At 38.5% G+C, this 20,575-nt stretch overlaps 3 protein-coding genes across 9 annotated transcripts; 1 reads left to right on the top strand and 2 right to left on the bottom strand.

Moving 5' to 3' along the window:
• Positions 1 to 316: 316 nt before the first annotated feature.
• On the bottom strand, positions 317 to 4,478 carry LOC119562570 (polyadenylate-binding protein-interacting protein 2). Of its 2 annotated transcripts, XM_037875795.1 has the most exons (5): positions 4,456 to 4,478; positions 3,971 to 4,230; positions 1,052 to 1,203; positions 882 to 982; positions 317 to 817 (listed from the first exon to the last, which is right to left on the bottom strand). In XM_037875795.1, exons 3-5 carry the CDS (start codon positions 1,193 to 1,195, stop codon positions 688 to 690), a joined length of 375 nt encoding a protein of 124 aa, XP_037731723.1. In that variant the 5' UTR covers positions 1,196 to 1,203; positions 3,971 to 4,230; positions 4,456 to 4,478; the 3' UTR covers positions 317 to 687. The 2 variants fall into 2 exon arrangements, with proteins under 2 accessions (XP_037731723.1, XP_037731715.1); XM_037875787.1 differs by lacking the exon at positions 4,456 to 4,478 and having other exon boundaries at positions 3,971 to 4,281.
• Positions 4,479 to 4,846: 368 nt separating this feature from the next.
• On the bottom strand, positions 4,847 to 7,871 carry LOC119563517 (sialin). Of its 3 annotated transcripts, XM_037876971.1 has the most exons (6): positions 7,542 to 7,835; positions 6,835 to 7,068; positions 6,462 to 6,770; positions 5,551 to 5,833; positions 5,160 to 5,401; positions 4,847 to 5,099 (listed from the first exon to the last, which is right to left on the bottom strand). In XM_037876971.1, exons 1-6 carry the CDS (start codon positions 7,833 to 7,835, stop codon positions 4,935 to 4,937), a joined length of 1,527 nt encoding a protein of 508 aa, XP_037732899.1. In that variant the 3' UTR covers positions 4,847 to 4,934. The 3 variants fall into 3 exon arrangements, 2 of the variants coding, with proteins under 2 accessions (XP_037732899.1, XP_037732914.1); XM_037876986.1 differs by lacking the exon at positions 4,847 to 5,099 and having other exon boundaries at positions 5,248 to 5,401; positions 5,684 to 5,833; positions 7,542 to 7,871; XR_005222131.1 differs by lacking the exon at positions 4,847 to 5,099 and having other exon boundaries at positions 5,267 to 5,401; positions 5,464 to 5,833; positions 7,542 to 7,871.
• On the top strand, positions 7,852 to 20,501 carry LOC119563471 (prion-like-(Q/N-rich) domain-bearing protein 25). 4 transcript variants are annotated; one of them, XM_037876898.1, is made up of 11 exons: positions 7,852 to 7,985; positions 8,480 to 8,838; positions 16,618 to 16,925; positions 16,995 to 17,112; positions 17,699 to 18,280; positions 18,483 to 18,602; positions 18,663 to 18,782; positions 18,842 to 19,246; positions 19,388 to 19,519; positions 19,588 to 19,740; positions 20,010 to 20,500. In XM_037876898.1, the coding sequence occupies exons 2-11, from the start codon at positions 8,835 to 8,837 to the stop codon at positions 20,108 to 20,110; spliced, it is 2,043 nt and encodes a 680-aa protein (XP_037732826.1). In that variant the 5' UTR covers positions 7,852 to 7,985; positions 8,480 to 8,834; the 3' UTR covers positions 20,111 to 20,500. The 4 variants fall into 4 exon arrangements, with proteins under 4 accessions (XP_037732826.1, XP_037732842.1, XP_037732833.1 ...); XM_037876914.1 differs by lacking the exons at positions 7,852 to 7,985; positions 8,480 to 8,838 and adding exons at positions 12,466 to 12,581; positions 13,068 to 13,299; XM_037876905.1 differs by lacking the exons at positions 7,852 to 7,985; positions 8,480 to 8,838 and adding an exon at positions 13,058 to 13,299.
• The last annotated feature ends 74 nt before the right edge of the window (positions 20,502 to 20,575 follow it).

Consider the following 20,575-nt stretch of genomic DNA (forward strand, 5'->3'; position numbering starts at 1 on the left):
ACAATCGAGTCTTGTTTGTTGCTCACAGTTGCTTTAGCTGGAAATTGGCATAGTGTTTAGTTGTAGCTTTAGTTTTAGTTGCTTGTAAAAAGTCATTTGTTTTCGATTTTGTACGTTAATACCAAAGTTTTCACTAGCTTCAGCAAGCGCCTGCGTCTGCGTTTTTCGGTAACATTTTGGGTTCGGAATTTCTGGGGCTGCGGGGAACTGAGTTCCTCGGCAAACAATTCGTGTTTAACTCTAATTACAATGTACTGTGATGTACGTGGCATAGTTGTTAATTGTTATTTGTCGGTGTTCTTAATTTTTAGTTTAGTTTTTTTACTTTTAAACATTTTTTTATATTTCTGCAGTGATTTGTGTTGTTTTTATGTTTTTTTATAATGGTTTTTAAAAATATGATTCGTTTGCATTTCGGTCGCCAGCATTTGGAATTGGCTAGTATCTTTAGTTGTTTTCTCCAGCATTTTGGTATCTAGAAACTAGATAGCTTTGAGCTACTTCCTCCGTATGCTCTAGCTGCTCAACTTGGTCAGGATATAAATCTCCATCTCATTGGCGGAATTTGTTAGTTGAGTCTTAGCAAAAAGGATCTTCAGTTTATCTAAGGATTTGCGCGAATGAGGTCCACGTGTTATGGGTTCGGGGTGGTTTGTGATTCTGTGGCGGGCAGGGTATGAGCTGGCTTTATGAGGCAGGGAAATCCAAGACATGACTACGCGGAATAAACTCATCGGCCATGGGATTGAGAACAGACTTTTCCACATTACACTCGCTCTTTGGCAGTGCGGAAAGCGCCGTGTTCTGTTCGTCCGTTCTGTGGAAATCGGTATCTATTAGATTTCACTCTTTATAAAGGTTTTCCGGTGGTCACTACTCACTTGGCCTTCTCCCACTCGTTGATCTGCTCTTCCAGCTCGTCCTCGATCATGGCTTCGAAACACTCCTGCATGATCTCCTCCTCCTCCAGGCGTTGCAGTTCCTATAGCCAGATAACCAGATTGCTTTATCAGTTAACCTTTCGAACAATTGTAGCTTGTTTTAATCTTACGTTCTTGTCAAACTCCTCCTCGTTCTCCATCCACATGTATTCGGAGAAATCTGGCTCATCGTCGATGTCTGACAGCGACTCCTCGTCGTCCACAACGTAAATTATTTGATCCGTCCAATCCACAGATGGCACTTTTAACAACATGATATTTGCTGCAAGGAGATATGATTCGGATTACTTTGGCTAGCTTTAAAACAGTTGGTCTTTTATGTTGAGATATCTTATTTAAACTAAATTGACACCATTGGACATATAAAGAAAATATGTTTAAAGTGGTTAATACCATCTTATTCTTAAGTGCCACGGATGTGTCTAACTATTAGGCACTTGATTGATTAAGTTATTTGAAAAAACTTTAACTACCACATTAATCTCAGCAGTTTCAGAGTTCTATGGAGTTTATGAAGATTTTTTCAACGCCTACTCTGCTTGAAATGTATTATCAATTTTTTTAAACTGTGTGATCAATATATACGGCAGTTTAAGATAAATATGGTGTAGATTCTGTAGAACCTAGTCATATCATATAATTATTTATAATGTTATGGCGTTATAACAAAGCAGGTATACAAATACATGTTATATAGTTTCCTTGAGGTAGAAAAACAAATAATTAGCATTATGATAAGTTCAGATTAAAAGTGGTTTAGTTTAACCTAGCCAAGATCTTCTGTATTTGAATTTATAATCGTATTTCACCGGCATGAAGCCGACCAGTTGTGTTTTTGTTCTAAAAAAACCGGTTTTCCGACAATCTGACGAGATAAACAAAACAAAAATCGCACCCATACAGGTAAAGTGTGTTACACTAATACCTATTTGTTTATATATTTAAGCGAACATTTTCTCTTTTCTTTTTGCGCAACGTTTTTTTTGTTTATAAGCGAGCGATGTCTATTTTTTGCGTTGTGGCCGCGGCACACAAAAATTTGAAAACAAAATGACTCAGCTTTTAGTGCAAGAGCGAAAAGAGCCCCAAATAAGTGGCCACATTTGTATATTAAATACCTCGTACATATGTACATATGTATATATATTACGCCGATTTTATTACTCGTATCATTTTAGCCCCATTAAACATTTTAAGGCGTATAGAAATGCCGTTATCAGGTAAAACAAAAGGAAACAAGCGGGCAAACGTGTGAAATAACACGAATGTCAAAAGTGGGAATTTATGCAAAAACGCAATAAGCCAAAGGCGATGATCGTCATCGGTCAAAACTAGGGGTTCATGGTCGTAACTATCAAGTTGACCGCAGCTGTGCAAGTGATTTTACATTTTTTATAGATTTATTATAATTGGTAATTAAATAATGGAGTTTTTATCATTTAATAAAAAATTAATAAAATATGTATTTAGGTACACTTTAAAAACGTAGTTTAAAATCTACAATAAATATATGATTTTTGATAATGATATCTTACATACCTCTTTCTTTTAAGATTATCTTAACGTCTTTTAAAATTAACCCACTTATCAATAATATTTTTCTTTTATTTATTTATTACATTTATAGGCTGGGAGTACCTATTAATCTTCCCGCCACTGTGCTGCCATTTGTTTACTGTTGCTTTAAGTTTGTGTGGGTGTTTGTTCGACCTGCGATTTGATTACAGTCGATTATACATAGCTCTTTTCATTGGCTTTGGCAGGTCTTATCACACTATCAATAAGTGGAATCTTTTTCGCTTCCTCAACTTGTTTACTTAATTATTTATAGAAATCAGCTGGTATTTATCAGCAAAGCAAAACACTTGCAAAACGAAAACAAAACTGAGCTGGCAACTCTGGCCTCTTGTTGGTGTACGTGCCGCCACACACACACACATACACAGGCACAAAAAAGCCCATCGAATTGCAAGTAGAAGTTAAGTTAAGCGGCCATATTTCAAATGAAATTGCGAAAATTAAAATGTATTTACACGGCGGACTCGACGAATTTCATGCATGCATTAAGTAAATATGCATAAAACACAAAGGAGGTAAACAATCACACGAACACACAGCTGCCTTTTCAAGTGCACCGGTGTTGGTGTGCCCGATTGAATGAACCTCCCTCAACCCAAAAACAAGAAAGAAATAAACAAATACAGCAGCGGCAATGATAATACAACACCACGTATTATTCAAGGTAACAAGTGTTTAAAGTTTAAGCATTAATATTCTTGGGGTTTGTGTACTTGGGGAGTCGTCTAGCCTACGCACACGTACACCGGAAAAAAAAGATTAAGGGGCTCAGGTAAAAATTATGCTGAGTTCCATTTTGCATAATTCTACATTTTTTAAGTCGAATATCCTATTTGACAATAATTATTTTAAAATAACGTTATTAAAATAATATTGAATCTTTATAAGCTTGGTTTATGTGAAATTATATAATACGATGTTGTTGTTCAGGATAACAATCTGTTAGCCCAAATTAAAGTGTTTTTTTATATCTTGGTTCCGTTTCCTCATCCTTGTGATAAACTAAAATTTAGTTTAGAGCCTAGAAATTGTATTGAAGTCAAGAATTTAAGACCTAGTTTTAGTTCAACATGAGGATACAAAAATAGTCCTTAGAACTGTGAATTATTCTGAAAATTGTAGAATAGCGAATTCATCTACTTAACATTTAACATTTACATATACCCAAGAAAAGTAAAATCCTAATATTTTAAAATCACATCAAGTTTTCTCAAGTGTAAGTACGGGGACGACAAGTTAATGGCCGATCCGACACTTGGCCTTTATTGATTTGTCAAGAAGCGGTTTTAAGTGAGCGTTTAAGTGTTTTGGCGGAAGCGCCAAAAGGCAAATGAAAAACCAGGAAGCCAAGTTCTCTGACTTCCGCCTTTCCCCGCGCTCGTGTGGGATAAGTTAATTTGAAAGATCACTTTTTTCCCCATGCGATCCCTTCGATCCGCACATCTACTCACTTCCAATCCCGTCGAGAAGCCTGGGCGATTTCCACTTGGTATTTTGGAGCCACTTCCTCCGGACGACTTCTTGTTATTATCGGGGATGGTGAATTTGTTGTTATGTTGTCAATAAGGCCGTTCGTTTTTGTCTTGCACTGAGAATTTTGCGTCGTTAGAAAAGCGGGAAAAACACTGGCAATTTAGTGTTGCATCCAATCCAGATAGAATCCACACGGAGAATTTTGATATATCTATTGCGAAACGTATTCGAGTATGTGCTGTGTGCGGATACACGTCCGAATTGAACGATTTTAACGAATTGAAAAAATTGAAATGATTAATAAAGCAAGTGGGGTAGGGGTGGAGAAACATCGTTGGCACTATCGATGCATCGATACTTGCCTATCGATATTTTCCATCCTCAGAGGAAAAGCTGCGCAAGAACATACTGGATCAGGATCTTAAAAATATCCTTAAATATGTACATTTTTAATATATTACACCTTTAAGATTGGTCAAATCACGGTTCCTGCCTCTGCTAATTCAGCCGCGACTCGAACCCAAAACGAGGGATGCCAAAATTATCCGTTAAAACATACAACTATCGATAGACTTTCAAGTGATCCCGATGCACCTTCGACCTCCAATAGATGTCTGATTTAACGCATATTTTTGTCCAATAACTATGATATTTTTGAACTACAATACCGAAAGTGTCTGTTTAAGAAATAAGTGTTAGCCTGCTCTGTGCAAACCTAAAACTATCGATAAGCTTTAACTATCAAAGCTTTCAAATCATCGCGCATTTTTCAAAGTTCGGATACTAAATCTTTCAATATATAAAACAAGCTTGTTTTATTTTGAAAATTCGAGTCGTGAAAGATTAATTCTAATCCCTACAAAACATAATTTTATTTAAAAGTAACAGAGTTAAAATACAGAAAAGTAAAATCAAATAAAACATGGATATGCAATCATAATGTTAACTCAAGATTTCTTTTGCTGGTGCAGATCTTGTTTTCTTCTTTTCGCTGCGAGGATCCCAGGGTTGTAGATTTGTACTACTGCAGAACCAAAATACCAACATGGCCATCGTATTGAATGCTATCAGTGTTAACAGCACCGTGTTCCATTCCTTTTTACTACCCTATGAGATAAATAAAAACGTTAAATTATAAAGCCCAATTTTCATTTTCGCCGATCTTACAGTGTGCACCAAAGCGGCGACAAGGTGAGGCGCCAGGAATCCGGAAAGATGGGCCATTCCATTGGCCAATCCTGAAAGTAATCCCGCGAAAGAGGGCGCGAAGTAGAGCAGCGTGGGCCAGTAGCCACTGAAACCCATATCCGTAGAGGCCATCAAGAAGGCAAACATCAACAGGACCAGTATTTTGTCTTCACAATCAGCCAGGATGATGATCCAAATCAAAGACGATGTCAGAATACTGCCTGTTATTAAGGGAAAAAAATAAAGTTTAATGAGATATACTATATGCTATAGATTTCTGTACAGGTTGGAATCCATAATAAGGTACAGAGATAATTCTAAACCTCTGCAGATATCTGTGCCATCCTTGATTAATATCAATTTATCTTACAGATTCCGTAGAGCATTTTTCGCATACAGTTCTGATCGGGACCCACTCGTCTTTCTACATAGCTGCCACCCAGGATGCACACTGCTTTGGAAAAGATCCCGCCCAGATACGGAGCAGCCGAAAGAAAGCCCACCTCCCGCAGGTCTAATTCCATGGCCTCGCGCATAAATCGCGGCATCAGAAGACTTATAATCAGAAAGGTGTAGTTGTGGAACATGTGGGTCAGGACGAAAGCATATGCGGACGGAGCCGTTAACAGCTTCTTCCATGGAACCCTCAGAACCTATAAGGAAGATACAAAGCATGTCAAAAATCTTATGTGGCTTACAACGTTAAAAAACAACATATTTAGGGAATTCAATTGCGTTGCAAAAGTGTAAACTTTGTAAGTTTGCCAGACGAGAATTGTGAACGCTCTCTATTTCGAAACATCGTTGCAGGAAATTGACGTGCAAAAGAAAGATAACTTTTAAATTTTTGTATTGCTCCAACATATAATCTAGGACTTTATTAACTTCGCTCTCAGACCATCGCTTAGTTTTGAGATCCCTGGCTCTCTTTCTTGAGGGTTTTTCTTCCATTGAAATTGTTATTCAATGATTTTGTTTAATAGAAGACAAATTTTTTTCTTTTGCATTTAAAATTTAAATTTGTTTCTTTCCTTTCACTGTCATTACCATGGATTTAAGCCCAACTTTTCAGTATATTTTTAGTATTTTAGATAAAATTCTTACCCATTATTAACCCCCTATTTCTACACAAGTACAACAGACTTGTATACATAGGCTGGGGTGTTGTAGGCCTTGAAAACTATTTTGTATGGAAATTGTTGTTGGAACTGCTTACACTTTTACACTTTTCAAACGTTTGCAACGCAATTGAATACCCTAATTGAAATATGAACCACTCACCTGCTGTTCCTGAAGTCCCAAATGGCTCCTTCCTTGCATCAGGTAATCTACCTCCAAATCCGAGATGCGGGGATGCTCCTCTATGGTGTCGTACATGAGAAAGCAACAGGCGATGCCGAAGAAGAGAGTAACTCCACCGACGACATAGAATGAAAGCTCCCAGCCAAAGTTGCTCAGGTAACTGGCCACCGGGTAGACCAACATGGATCCCATTAGAATTCCACTATAGGCGAAGGACAGGAGCGCGGTTCGCTCTGTGGGATGAGCCCAGGTGACAAATAGTTTGTACATCGCAGGATTTCCACAGCCCTGTCAAGAATTATGAATATCTTTAGTGGTATTTGCCTGGTACTTGATCTTTATTTATTCTCACCGCTAGCAAGCCGCATATTACCAGATCAATAACCGCCGTCTCGAAACTGAAATGGGCCATTAGAGGGAGCAGGATGTATGCGATAGCCTCGAGGATCAGCGACACTATGAACAACATTTTGCTGCTGCACCGATCTGCCAGATAGCCGGACAACGAAATGGAAACCACGTAGCCATAATAGTAAACTCCCGGAAAAGCCAGCTCCTGGTTTCGGGTCCATGGTAAGTCTCCCGACTGCAAAAATGTTATAAGACTGAAATATTACAAAAGGTATTAACGAATTTAAAATGCTTATTACTTAAAATTTTAATAAATTTAATATTAAAGCTCTTTGAAAAATCATCTGCTTAGTACTAAAAACCAACCGCACAAGTTACAGAGAAAATCAATTAAGCCGTATATTTTTTTTATTCTAGAAAATTTTTAATAAAATAATATTAAGTTTTAGAAGTACTATCGCTTAGTAGTATTTTAACAAATTCAATTTATTGCTTAAGACAATAAATAACTTACTAATTTATGTCTTGTTTGATTTAAGCTCTTCGATGGCTATTAATCACTATCATCATTATCAGCACTTTGTATTATTCTTCATGACTTCACTAAAACCTTTTTTCTGTTGCTTAAGATGTTTTATATCCCTTATGTACTTATAGTAATTAGAATTTCACTTGCAGATTTGGTTTTTTAAAGGTAATTCGACCTGCCTGAGTCTCTTGGATCAGTGGGTGGATAACTATCCGAGGAGATCCGCAATGCCCTGTAGAGGTGATGTTGATCTCATTCAGTCGAGCCGATTCCGGCGATATATCCAGTTCATCATCCGGCCGAGGCATGACCATTTTGAGGATGATCATGCCCAGCATGTTCCGCATGGCGGCATGGAGGCAAGTGGCCAAGAAGGCGCAAATCGCGTAGGTCAACCGCACGGATCCCAGAAGTCCGTGGATGGACGCACTTGATTGTGAGAGGCGGGGCAGCGTCCACGACTGGCTGCTCATGGTGCCGAAATTTAAAAAAAAACCTATTCAAACATATATACGAAACACTAATTGAGTATTTGGAACAAAACCTAAACCAAGCGTAACCCGAGCTATGGAGCGACTGATTGGCATTTCGTCGGCGGTGCAACTGGGAATGCCTGCTGATCGGTTGGTTACAACGATGTTACAACGCGAAATTATTTGCCATTTGTCACGATTTGGCGGCTAGTTTATCGTCGCCCTCTCGCCGAAACATGGAGAATTTATCTGGCAACTGTAAACCAGAAAGCAACACATGTAAAACGGACAGTGGCGATAAGAATTCGCCTCTAAACCCAAGCTCAGAAAGCTCTGTCGTACTCGTACCTTTCTTATTTGATCTTTCCAAAGCCTAAAAGCTCAGATCTGAAGAGTTATAATACAAGTTTAAGTCTTAAAATTGGATATATTTGAATTATTATGTTCGTGGTTAAAAAACCATTGGATTTTTGTTAACTCTTAGCTTAAATTTATCTGTAAATCACTTTTCTTAGATACCTATGATTGAGTGCGTTTTACTTTAAAAACTTAAAAAAGAATGTCTTGAAGTAGAAAATAATCATTTCTATTAATAATCTATTGTCAATTATTAATCCGTTCTATTCTTTTCCATTTAATTTTAGGCCGTCTCAAGGATTCTACTTGGTCAATGCATATTTAAGGTGGAAAGAAAAATGAAAGGAAAGGTAAACAACAAACAAGTGAAAGCCATCCCAGAAAAAATTGTAAACAATAATGTGTGGATGTATTGTGGATGGCACGTCGGAAAACGTTTTTCACGTTCCGATTTGTGCAATCAACTGAGCTGCACTTTGTGGGCAGAAAGGAGAGACGGCTCGTGCAGTCGGGTCAAAGTGCACGCTTTGACCAGTCCAGTCCTGACAGCCAATTGGCTTTCGCATGGCCCATGTCAGCCATGTTTTACCCCATAAACTGGGATTCACACACGTTGGAGCTTAAGTTGCTACACTAAAAATTATGGGTAAGGGTATGAACTAATGTATTTCTATTATAAATTAAACTATTATTTAGCTAATATGTTAGAAACACAATATATAATTACACATTTACCAACAGTTATGAAAACTTAAGCGCTTTTTTATAAAGTTCCATATCATATGAGGTTTAATGTGAAAAACAAATAGTGGGTTTTATAAAGAGAACCCATTTTCAACTGTCTTTATTTGCCGAGAATTTATTGTGGCTTAAGTTTTTGTACCTACTTAATTATTCACTTATTTCAACAGTTAATTTATGCATTGTATTTGCTATTACTAAGCAAAAGTATCTGTATTTTAAAATGCACTTTGTAATTTGGCGGCATTTTTGAAACAGCTGCTTAACTAATCTGCAAAAATCCCACAAGTAGGTGAATTTAATTCATAGCAAAGTTCTTAATTACTTTCTATTTCATTCCGTTAAACGATCTGTAGTACAAACTGATGTATTAATTTACTAATAGGTATTAAAGCTGAGCTGTCGAATAAGTGCGCCGATTAGTGAAGTATTGGGCATTATTTTTGTCCCTTATCCATAAATCCATAAATGCATTTGCAGACAACGGCATGCACTTTGCTTATCTATTTGGGCGCATCGCTCAGTCTCATAGTGCCGTGTTCTATTTTTCGCTTCACCTGCACTATGTTTCGATTAAAATTTTGAATTTTTTATGAGCCGCACATGTTAGTAGTCGTTATTTCTGTTTCAGTTTCTGTTTCTGTTTCCGCCTTTGTTTTTGTTTTTGTGATGTTCCGCTGTTAGCTCATTTGGCATGCATATGGGAATGTGGGGGAGTTGATGGGACATCAGAGGTACTGGGTCGTGGGTCCCAGGACCTAGGACACTTTATATATTTACAGACTTTTTGATTGATTTTTTATTTATAAACCGCATATGTCGCCCCATTCGGGTGACTAAACGTCGCGCCCTCCAATTTCCCATTTTCCGCTTTTTGGGAAATACCTTACTCTGGTATTCCTCTATTCCTATTTGCTGTGGGCGCATATGTCGACATCGAATCTCGAGGGCAATGCATTGTTTGCATTTGCATAGCCACCAACATGTTACCATATTCGCCTGTGACTCCACCGTTAGCGTTACCTTGTCCTGGTCGCGTGTCCTGGCCAGCAAAACACTTTGTTTTCGGTCCAAAAATAGCCCTTTTGGCCAAGCCAACAACCGGGAAAATCCAAACGATTTCCATACTCACATTCTTTGGGTCGTAAAAACAAATGTTGTGTACTCGGAACATGCATTTGCTTATCCTAAAACCGAAAATGACAAAAATTAACACCATTCGAGAAGGTACGAGTAGGTATACCATTTCAAATGATATTATTTTGGCCATTCTTCATATATATAAAAGATTGTAATAACCCTCAACCGAAGTCTTTTAATAGGTGGAGAGTGGGATCATTAAATATAATTGCTTAAAAGCCAACCACTTTAAAACTTGTTCTTATAATATTTACCTCAAATAATATATAATTTACAGAAACTTTGACAATTGTACAGCTGGAAACTAAAAGGTTTAATAAGTGTTTACGTTGTTGGTCAATCAGTGGCCAGAAGTGTGGCAGATGGCTAAACGGTGCTATTAAAGGAGCCGTAATGACTTAAACAATGTACCCAAAGGAACTTAAACAGAGACCTTACTACAGAACAGCATATGGGAACGATTTTGTTTCTATTTTAAGAATATTTGTGAGTTTACGTACTATTTCGAATTTTCTAGGATATTTTTTATAAAATTAAAATGGTATCTTAATTATATCAAAGGAATATATAAACTTACACACACAGAGAGAAATATATAAGAACATTGTTCTTGAATTGAGAACATTCGTTCTTAAAAACCGTGTAAGGTCATTTCGGTATCAATGTTGTCAATATTAGAACGAAATGGTGAGAAGAGAAATATTAAATTGAGTTAACTTAACAACTTTTAAAAATACACTACGGACTGAACTAATAGTTTATTTGTTGAGATATACAATGTACATAAATACCCCCAGTTCAACTTGATTCGAGCAAAATAAAAACATTTTCAACTTAAAAATGTCATTCTATTTTTAAGAACATTTTCAGCTCAGATGATAACGTCAGATTTTTCTCTGTGCATATATGTCCACCAAGTTGAAAAACACACCTTTTTTGTGAGAATATCACATCTGAAGTAATCCAGATAGTAATAAAACCATAATTAATCTCGGACAAGCTCCTTGTTGTTGTTCTATATATCCTGTAGGAAGTCACACTATTACACCCACCTGACCTTTGCTGACCAACAACATTATCCTGTCGAGCGAATTGCCTTCCAGTGGTATTGGGTTAGACCCAGTCCCATTTTTAATACACTCTCGCGCTCTTTTTTCTCTGTAGTTTTTTTAGATAGTGTTTTTTTTGTGGTTAAACATTTCCGACGAATCCTTTGTATTCCCACCTGGCCTGGAGAAAGAGAGAGCGAGCAAACAAGTGCTGTCCGAATTTCGTAGAGGGCTCAATTCCAATGCGGCCACTTGACCCAAATTTGTTCCCTTCTAAACTTTCTGGCAGGGATTTATGACGGTTCATGTAAAGTTCGAGGGGTTGCCTGTTTTAAAAGGAAATCATTTTGTAATAAAAACCTGGCTAAGTGCTTGAACGTAATTTTCTATAATTTATTTTTGCTGCTCCAATTTTGCTATCTTTGGCGGGGTGAGTGGGTTTTTTTTTTCGCCGCGAGAACTTTTTGAGCCCCCTAATAGTGCATAGTTTTCATGACACTACCACGACACTTGAAGGGCGGAAAATTGTTGCTCTGCCAGCGGGTCAGAATACAGTTACCGCTGCCTTTACAATTAGGACCCGAAGACGTGACTGAGCCACGAGCAGAGTTTCAGGTGTCTCTCTCGACACTAAAAAAAAATGTAGGCCTTGTAAGAAAAAACAGTTACTGATGATCTGTTGAACTTGTTTATTATTGTTTCCCTAAGATTTTTTAAAAGCGTAAAGTGATACATTTTTAAAACATACTGAAGTATCATATAGCATATATCATTAGCAATATGATTGGCCAAGTATGATGTTTCTTAATATTCAGAACCGCAATTATTAAAAAAGTTGACCATTTTGGCTGCGCCTTTTTAAATATTCTCTGATAATTGGCTTTTATAGAAAAACATTTATTTTCAAAAAACAAAAAGTTTTCTAACCAATTTCAAGTTATTATTTACAGAGGGTCTGTTGTTTGAGGAAGTTTCAACTCTAAAGTCCTTGCAAACAGTTATTAGATTATTAAGCGAGTTTAATATGAAAAGAGTTTTCAGTAAGGTACTTTTAAAATAAATGGACTCATTACTCATATAAATATAGGGGTATGTTTTATATTTTTAAGGGTTCTAACAGGTTCCAACAATTTAATGATATTTTTGTGGGTGTATTACCCACCTTCGTCCTGCTTTGACATTCCCAGTTGCTCTCCTGCTCTCATTCTCACCTTCGCACTGCTCTCAATATTGTATGGACTTCGCTGAGAGTCGTAAACATACGAAGCCAAAGGTGAAGCCATTAGTAGCGGCTTGAAGCTCGCTACGAAAGGATCACGATTCGTTCGTCCTTGGATAACGTCGCACCAGGAAAGAGTCCTGTGTTAACGGAGTGCGCGTAAAAGAATGCAGTGATATTTGAACGTGTGCCTAATGAACCAATCAACCGCCAACTAAAAACAAGAATATATTTAAAAAAGTAAAATAAAACACATTTATAAACCGAATTAAATTGAGATTAACGGTGTGTCACTCTAAATTAAAAATTCTTCATTACATAATTAAGCAAATTACGTTGCAATTTATGTTAAAAACTTTAATGAGTATCGATTCGGCGCTAAGAGTAAAATCATGTTTTCCACCGGACGGGTCATGGAGGTCATCACATTCGTCGCGCCAACGTATTTCTTTTTAACGTATTTCAATCCATTATATGCATAACCACACCAAAATCACCAATACACTAACCAGCTCACCAATACCAAAGCCATTAATAGGGCGTCATTTATTACATATCGAATGTGGAACTCATTCCCATTTCGATTCCCATAAACATCCCCATATCCATTCCCATTCCCATTCCCATTCCCAGCTAACTAACGACCCCAATAGCATGTGTTCTTGAAATCCACTAATTTAGTTTATTATTAGTATTATTTGTTGACTTCATTGTTGCATGCATTAGGTTGATTAAAGATGGACTCGAGATGTTAACCGAAACTGGCCAGATTTTGTATCAATGATAAGTTCAAATTAATCAGAGATCCTTAAATGCCAGAAAAAATACATATTTAAAAGTGATAAGTGATAAAAACAGTGAATAGTGAGTGTTCTGTATATAAAAAACAAAACCTGATTAAACTTCTGCATTTTAACTACGCCATCGATAGCAAAAGGAGAATCCCATTCGGCCAAATGTGAGTAGACCGAAAAAATCCCAGTCAGAACTTAAATCGGACAATACAAGTCGATAATTCAGGAGTGCGTCCTTGCACTTGTACCGAATTACTTTGGGGCATATACAAATCCATATCCAAGTGTATACAAAAAGTTGTATATAATATGTGTAGTAGTCTAGTTGGGGTGGATGGGTGGACAGAACTTCTCTTGCACCTGTCGCTGCCCTTTTTACTACATCGCGTGCGTGGCAAAGCATTTTTATAGCCACAAAATGTCCTTTCACGTTATGTCTCTGAAAAAAAACGAAGGGAAAACTACAAACAATAACAATACCAGTTAGCGGGAAAATTCAAACGCGGTCAGGAGAAAGCAACAAACAAAAAGAGAGAGTTTTACGCATTATCACAGCCCTCGAAACGCCATTCATTTGGTTCTGAACTACGCTGAAATCTGAAGAAGATTGTATATTTTGGGATTAAAGCATTGCAGATTGCAGTGATTGGTTAGCCAAAGGGCAGAGCCATTCCAATTGTGGCTGTCACTTTTTTGGCCCCAAAATTAACCCCTTTTACATCGATTGCTCTTTACTTATGGACAATCCGATAAACACTTTCAAGGTCGCCTCTTGCGGCACTCGTGGCCGCTATTTTTAACACATAACTCATATTGAATTATAAATACACTACAATTAGTAATTTAAAAGGCCGTCACCCTCACGTGAAAGTCGGTGGAACCAGTAGACACTGAAGCGCAGTCTCAGAAGAAAAAAATGGATGGACGCAGAGTGACCTTCCAAGTGAAACGCCCCCTTAAAGAGTCTCAAAACTTTGTCTTCGCTTGGGATCAACATGTAAAGTTTCAAACTTTTGCAATAGATCCCCTGTCTTCCCAAGTTTTAGCAAATACAAATAAGAGATATGGGGTTCATAAATGTTTAGCTTAGGAAAATAGCAAAATATAAGTGTAAACGGAATTTAAAGTTTAAGCTTTTTGTAATATAACAGAACAAAAAGAAATATATTTTGTTATCTTTAATGGTTTGGCAAAGGTAGTTTTATAAGTGTTATTTGTTTGTGACTAACAGCTAATTAGTAGATAACGAAAATTGGTAGGTGAAATATCTCTTGTCTGTCACTTTAGTCATTAAACGTTATCCAACTACTTCGTATTTGAATAACTGACAGTTAAGTAATAAATCTTTATTATCATAAATATTATCAGTGATTATGGCATTATAAGCTTTAAACGCATTTAAATATGACAAATATTGAATTATTAAGGTAGTTTTGTCAATGAGTGAATCATAGATTAGTTATATTTTTTGGTAGCGAAGCAAATAAAGTGAAACCAAGCCATCGATATAAAATTGCCGTCTCAGCGTTATCAGCTTAACTCTTGGCCAGAGACCAGAAGGGGTTAACATTTTACTACAACCATTAGACCGACGAACAGGTGTGCCAGCCAGGTGTTGGAAGCTGATAAGAGGTAGTCGTAATCGGTACCACTTAAAATACCCAGAGAACCTTTAGCGATGGGCCAACAAAGTGGGTAATCACTGTAGCCCTGGCAACCAATAACCGATTCCGGTGACATTTGGCTTAAACTCCACATAGCGATAATTCAAATTGGGATTATCAGGAAAAACCACCATACAACACACTAAATGCCTCCGGTTAATCATAGATGTATGAGTATTTTTATGGCCGACTCATTGATAAGATTAACCGGAATTGGGCACTCGATATAGTCCAATCCCTACGCGAAATGGTCAGTTGCCTTTTGGCCATATAAGCCAGCAGTTCGGGGAAATCTCTCTTAGCCCGGGAAAATGTCAAACTTCCATTGGCTTCTAACGCTCGGCGTCCTTTCTTGTGCGGTCCTCAATCCTAGAGGTAAAAAAAAAATAAAAGAGAGAGCGAAATAAAAACAAACGGTCGGGGGAAATCATGAGCGATTTCCGGTAATTGAATTAAAGCCATGATTAATCGGGTGTGAGGCCATCGAAAGGGCAGCCGGCCAATTTGGTGGACAAATATAACGTAGGCGTACGACAGTCATAACATTAAAGAAACACAAGTAATTAATGCAAACGCAATCAAGGTCAAGTACTTTGCCCTATTGACCCCACCACCCCATCACCACCCACCATAAAAAGGACTCTCACGAATGTCCAGGTCCCAAGGTCCTTTGCGGTTTGAGAAATTGTTTTGCCGGCCACGGAAAATGGAAATTAAAGTGGCAAAGCGTCGAGCGCAATTCAGCATTTCTTTAGTGTGTGCTATTGTTATTGTTATTACCATTTTTCGCGTTGTTTCTGTTGTTAGTGCTGCGTTGATACTGTTTTGTATGGAAATTTTTTCGTTGCCGCAACCTCATCCGGAAGTCGTTGGCGTATACGTAATAAATTGCGGCCCCGACACGTTGCGTGCCAGAAGAAGCTTTGCCGTCGCGACGCGATGCGGGGAATTTGGGTTTTAGAAGGATGGGATCGCCCTTATAAGGCTAATAATCAGCTGGGCAGGTATATAAGGGGGCGTGGCCAGGCCATGATTGACGAGGATGTTCAATCAATTGGTAATTTATCGCCTCAAGAATGGGTTGCAGGAAAGGATTATAAGAAAGGATTAAAGATATAATACAACTCAAAGCTTAATAGCAAAATCGGAGTTTAATTATTTAAAGTTTACATTTTAAACCATTTCTTATATCTACAAAGTTTCTGAGGGTTGCATTTAAGGAGAGTTACTTAACATGGAGTTAAAATAAATGGGAGTTAAATAAAATGAATAATTTCCAATTATATTTGAAATTACTTAAAACCAGCTTTATTATATTTCAATAAATGTTTACCATTTGATGAGTTTTTTAATATTACTGAATCTGAATATTATATTCACATATTATAATCACAGAGAAGAGTTCTTAAAAGTACCTATTAAAAGCATTTTCGTATAAATATAATTTTAGAAATATTAATGTATATGAATACATATTTTAGTTAAGAACTCATCTACGAGTATTTCATGATTGGCAACATTTAATTACAACTTAAAGACTTAAGATGCGGTGGAATAGGGATTTTCAAACTGAATTTAGCTAACTCCCCAGAAATGAATGAAAATGTGGCTACTCAAGTGTGGGAACTGGAGCCTGTTTGAATAATTAAGGGCGGCTCGAGGGGGAACCGAAATGAGGCTCGAAACTAGGTTGACTCGACACATCCGAGTGTGGTCACAGGCACCGTCGAGACGTTAATTTTTAACCAACCAGGCTGGCGTTTCGTCCGATTCCGAATCCAAGCCCATGCCCTAACCCATTTCCCTAACCCATTACAGGCGACGGCGGCGCGTTGGCCGTATTTTGGCCATGTGAAAGCGCTGAGGACTGCACAGCTGACGGTTCGAGCTGCGACTTGGCCAGCGGGCAGTGCGAGTGTTCCACATTCGACTCGGTGCTCGCGGATAACTTCACCCAATGCCTGGCGACGTCCCTCATTGGTGAAACGTGCGACGACAGCGTCCAGTGCAATCTTATGCCAACGGGGGCCAGTTGTAAAGCCGGGGTCTGCGATTGCGCCGATGGCCAGAACTATCTGCGTGGCAAGTGTCGCCCACTGAACGGACTCGGCGAGTCCTGCGAAACGGTGAGATCGGAAAGGGATCCTATATATATGTTCTTTTAATTTTCAATGGATTTTTAATGCTGCTTACAGGACTTGGACTGCTATTTTGGCTACGATCGTGCGTCTGTGAGTTGTCAGCAAAACGTGTGCGGCTGTGCAAATGGCTATTATAACAGATATGGAAACATCTGCCGTCGAAAATCAATGGGTGAGCACAAAGCGCCAATATTTAATCCAAAGATAATCAACAATTTTTGATAGACAGATTCACCCTATTAAATCAAATTATATTCGGGTTTCGTCAGAAAGTGTGATGTACAGGGTAGATGTCAATATCTTTTTAACATTTAAGTTTCAAGTTAAATTGTTTTCTCGGCTAAATTCAGTTTTTCAATATCATGTTAGTTTTTATTTGACTGACCTTAACTAGAAGTAAAGTTCTAGTTAAATTTGATAGTCGATACCCTTCCTTCTTAAGGTTATAAGACCGAACATTCAATAAAATCTGTGGCAATAGACTCTATTTGTTTTTTTCGATAAATGTTACTTGACAATTAAACAATTATTATTATAAATCTGACAGAACCTTAACATGACATTGAGAAATTGGCACTAACTGTAATATTTGTCATGGTTACTTTTGGAATTTTAATTTAATAAAATATTATGACACACAATTTATAAAGGTTTCTTAAAAATAATTGTTCTGTTTATTAATTTAATGGAAAACTTAGAAACATTTTAATATTTACATTTAAAATTAGTCGTTAACTAATTGCATTTTAAATTTGCAGAAGAAAACGATGCCTGCGTCGTTAACGAGGACTGTGATGCACTGGGCGCCGGTGCCGAGTGCGTGGGGCTAGTATGCACCTATGTGGACGAGATCACAACGACTCCGGCGGAGGACACGGAGACCGCCAATCCGGGGGATGACTCAACCACAGCGGAGGCCATCACCGCCGAGGCTGAGCAGGAGCCGACCTTCAGGAGCCGCCGCCAGCTAACCAAGGCCTTTGTCCACGCCCCCCCGCCCACTCACAGCGATGCCGCCGCCCAGGTGTCCTTCGCCCAGCTCACCAATGGCGACACCGAGCCACTCATCTCCCCGCGATCCCACGAGATCGCCGTCCAGACGAGCATCGAGAAGTACGAGCTGAGGGAGGTGGGGCGCAGTGTCCGGAATGCGGCCACCACCACCACAGCCACCGCCTCCACGAGCACCAGTAGCCGGCGCACCTCCAGCCGGAACCAGAGCCACGCCCTCAACCAACGCCGCCGATTGCCCGCCCTCTTCCGCTTTGATGACGAGGACATCAAGACCTATTCCACGCTGGGATCTAGCCGCGATGACGACGACGCTGATGAGAAGAAGTGTGAGTACTTATCACACTCCTTTAATTTGAATTAATCCACAAAACGCGAATTCTTCAGTCCGATTTCTACTTTGCCTACAACACAAGACTTTTCTGGAAAAATTTAACAAAGTTCTTCTTTAAACTTTAACATAATTGCTTATAATATCTTAATTAAATATTTTATATAATTATTTTAATTAAATCCTATTTCTTTACCTAGATGGCAGCAGCTGTACGGATAATGGAAAGTCATGTTCGGGTCTGCCGCACTCGATTTGCACAAAAAATATTTGCCTATGTCGCCAGGGTTATTATGCCCGCAATGGAAAATGTTTTGCAGGTGAGTGAAAGTTAATTATATTGTTTAAGACCTTATAAAAGTCTAATATTTCCATTGTAGAACTGGGTGAAATCGCAGAGAGCACGGACGAGTGCGAATATGAGTTCGACGAGCTGTCGAAAACTTGCGTATGCCAAAAGAACTATTTTTACGAGAGGGATTTGCGGAATTGCAGGAAACGTGAGTGGATCCTTTGGTTTGATCCTGTGAATCTATTTAACATACTCTTCATCAAACAGCCATCCAATATCACCTATCCTGCACATCGAACAGCCAATGCAGCCCGTTCGGAGCCTCCTATTGCCATCCGGAGATCCCGAGGCGGTGCACCTGCGAGGAGTACGCCCTGTACGATGCCATCAAACAGCTCTGCGAATATAAACAGGGTCTTGGGGCAGAGTGCGAGTCGAATGATGCCTGTCCCGTGGATCACTCCGTCTGCTCCAACCGCCTGTGCGTCTGTGCGGACAACTACTTTGAAAAGGACGAGCTCTGTCTGCGGGGAATCGGAGCCGACTGTTCGGTGGAGGATGACTGCGTAGCTGAGAACACCAGCTGCTTGGAGAAGGACGAGGAGGAGCAGTCACGCACGTGCCAGTGCCGAAAGGGATATGTGCACTTCAAGGACCAGTGCCTCAAGGAAGGTTAGTATATTCTAAAATAATATTTAATGATTAAAATGCTTTACTATGAAATCAGTTTATGACATAGCTTAACAAATTTAAATTTTTAGAATTATTAAAATTGTTTGATCCTTACTATATAATACTTTAATATTTTCATAGCTGAGGAGCTGGAGGACGAGTGCGTCGAGGATGAGCAGTGCAAACCTCTCCTGGCCAGTTGCAATTCGGAGGGCAAGTGTGGTTGCACCGATGAGCAGCACGAGAAGAAGGGAGTCTGCGAGACAAAGCGCGGTAAGTGATCCCTTCTGATTTTCAAATTCAAAATCTTTTTTGAAAAAAATAATTTTTTAATTCCACAGAGCTTGGAGAATCTTGCACGAAAGCCACCGAGTGCTATATAGAGAAGGATCCCGAGAATGTCGAGTGTCGCAACTCCGTGTGTCAATGCAAATTCGGTTACACGGCGAACTCCGAGCAAAAGCAGTGCATTCGCGTGATGCCCAATAAGAAAAGTAAGTAAAATTATCCCCCAAAAATTATTAAATTATTTAAAGATAAAAAACGAAGAACTTCAAAAATAATATTTAACAATCTTAAATCTTACTAAGAATTAATAATATAAACAATGGACAGATGAAAGAAAGAGATTTAACTAGAACTTTAATCTTAAATGTATAATTTGTTCTTATTCTAAAACAAATGAACATTATATTAAAGAACCTAACATTTATTAAGATTATAAACCCCTTACTAAAGTTTTTTTATCTCCCCCTATCCATAGATTCTTCCGGTAGACCCAGTGCTCTCAAAATCATCACCTTCATGCTGATTGGTTCCGCTTTCCTGATCACCAGTGCGGCCATTAAGCAGGCCTACTACTAAAAGCAATCGTAACCCTTTTACAATCGTTGTGAGGAATGCCGAGGATAATCGTATGAGGGACACCGGGCGACGGCCAAGGATCCCGGGGGGAAAATGGGGATCTTGGGTGGACTGGAGTGGCCAGTATTAGCCAAGTTAGCGGCATGGAAACTTGTCCATGCGCAACGTGAATATAAATCAAGTAGTCCGTAAGCTGATATTTAGGAGTCGAAGCAATATTTGGAGAAGGGTCCCCAAAGGGACACTCGCTTATCTAATACGGCTAACAATAACGACAATTTATCTCTAAGTTTGAAGTTAAACTGCTTGTTGATAGGCTAAGCAAACAGTTTTTAACCAAATTGTAATATACATCATAATAAACTAAGGCCAACGAAGAGTTGTATCAAATTCAGAAAATATGTGTTTAAAATTGTTGCTTGTGTTTAAGTAATATATGGTTTGAAATTCAAACGAAGGTATATA

This window comes from Drosophila subpulchrella, chromosome 3R (genome assembly GCF_014743375.2).
Source record: "Drosophila subpulchrella strain 33 F10 #4 breed RU33 chromosome 3R, RU_Dsub_v1.1 Primary Assembly, whole genome shotgun sequence".
Classification (NCBI taxonomy): Eukaryota; Metazoa; Arthropoda; class Insecta; order Diptera; family Drosophilidae; genus Drosophila; species Drosophila subpulchrella.

Bases quoted from the DNA above. Each gene is read 5' to 3' on its own strand.
- LOC119562570 (XM_037875795.1), bottom strand. From the start codon at position 1,195: ATGTTGTTAAAAGTGCCATCTGTGGATTGGACGGATCAAATAATTTAC. The intron at 983-1,051 runs GTAAGATTAAAA...ATCTGGCTATAG, and splicing joins AGGAGGAGTTTGACAAGAAC to GAACTGCAACGCCTGGAGGA. The intron at 818-881 runs GTGAGTAGTGAC...CGATTTCCACAG, and splicing joins AACGAGTGGGAGAAGGCCAA to AACGGACGAACAGAACACGG.
- LOC119563517 (XM_037876971.1), bottom strand. From the start codon at position 7,835: ATGAGCAGCCAGTCGTGGACGCTGCCCCGCCTCTCACAATCAAGTGCG. The intron at 7,069-7,541 runs GCAGGTCGAATT...ACATTTTTGCAG, and splicing joins CACTGATCCAAGAGACTCAG to TCGGGAGACTTACCATGGAC. The intron at 6,771-6,834 runs GTGAGAATAAAT...AATTCTTGACAG, and splicing joins TAATATGCGGCTTGCTAGCG to GGCTGTGGAAATCCTGCGAT.
- LOC119563471 (XM_037876887.1), top strand. From the start codon at position 15,111: ATGTCAAACTTCCATTGGCTTCTAACGCTCGGCGTCCTTTCTTGTGCG. The intron at 18,783-18,841 runs GTGAGTGGATCC...TTCATCAAACAG, and splicing joins TTTGCGGAATTGCAGGAAAC to CCATCCAATATCACCTATCC. The intron at 19,741-20,009 runs GTAAGTAAAATT...CCCTATCCATAG, and splicing joins CGTGATGCCCAATAAGAAAA to ATTCTTCCGGTAGACCCAGT.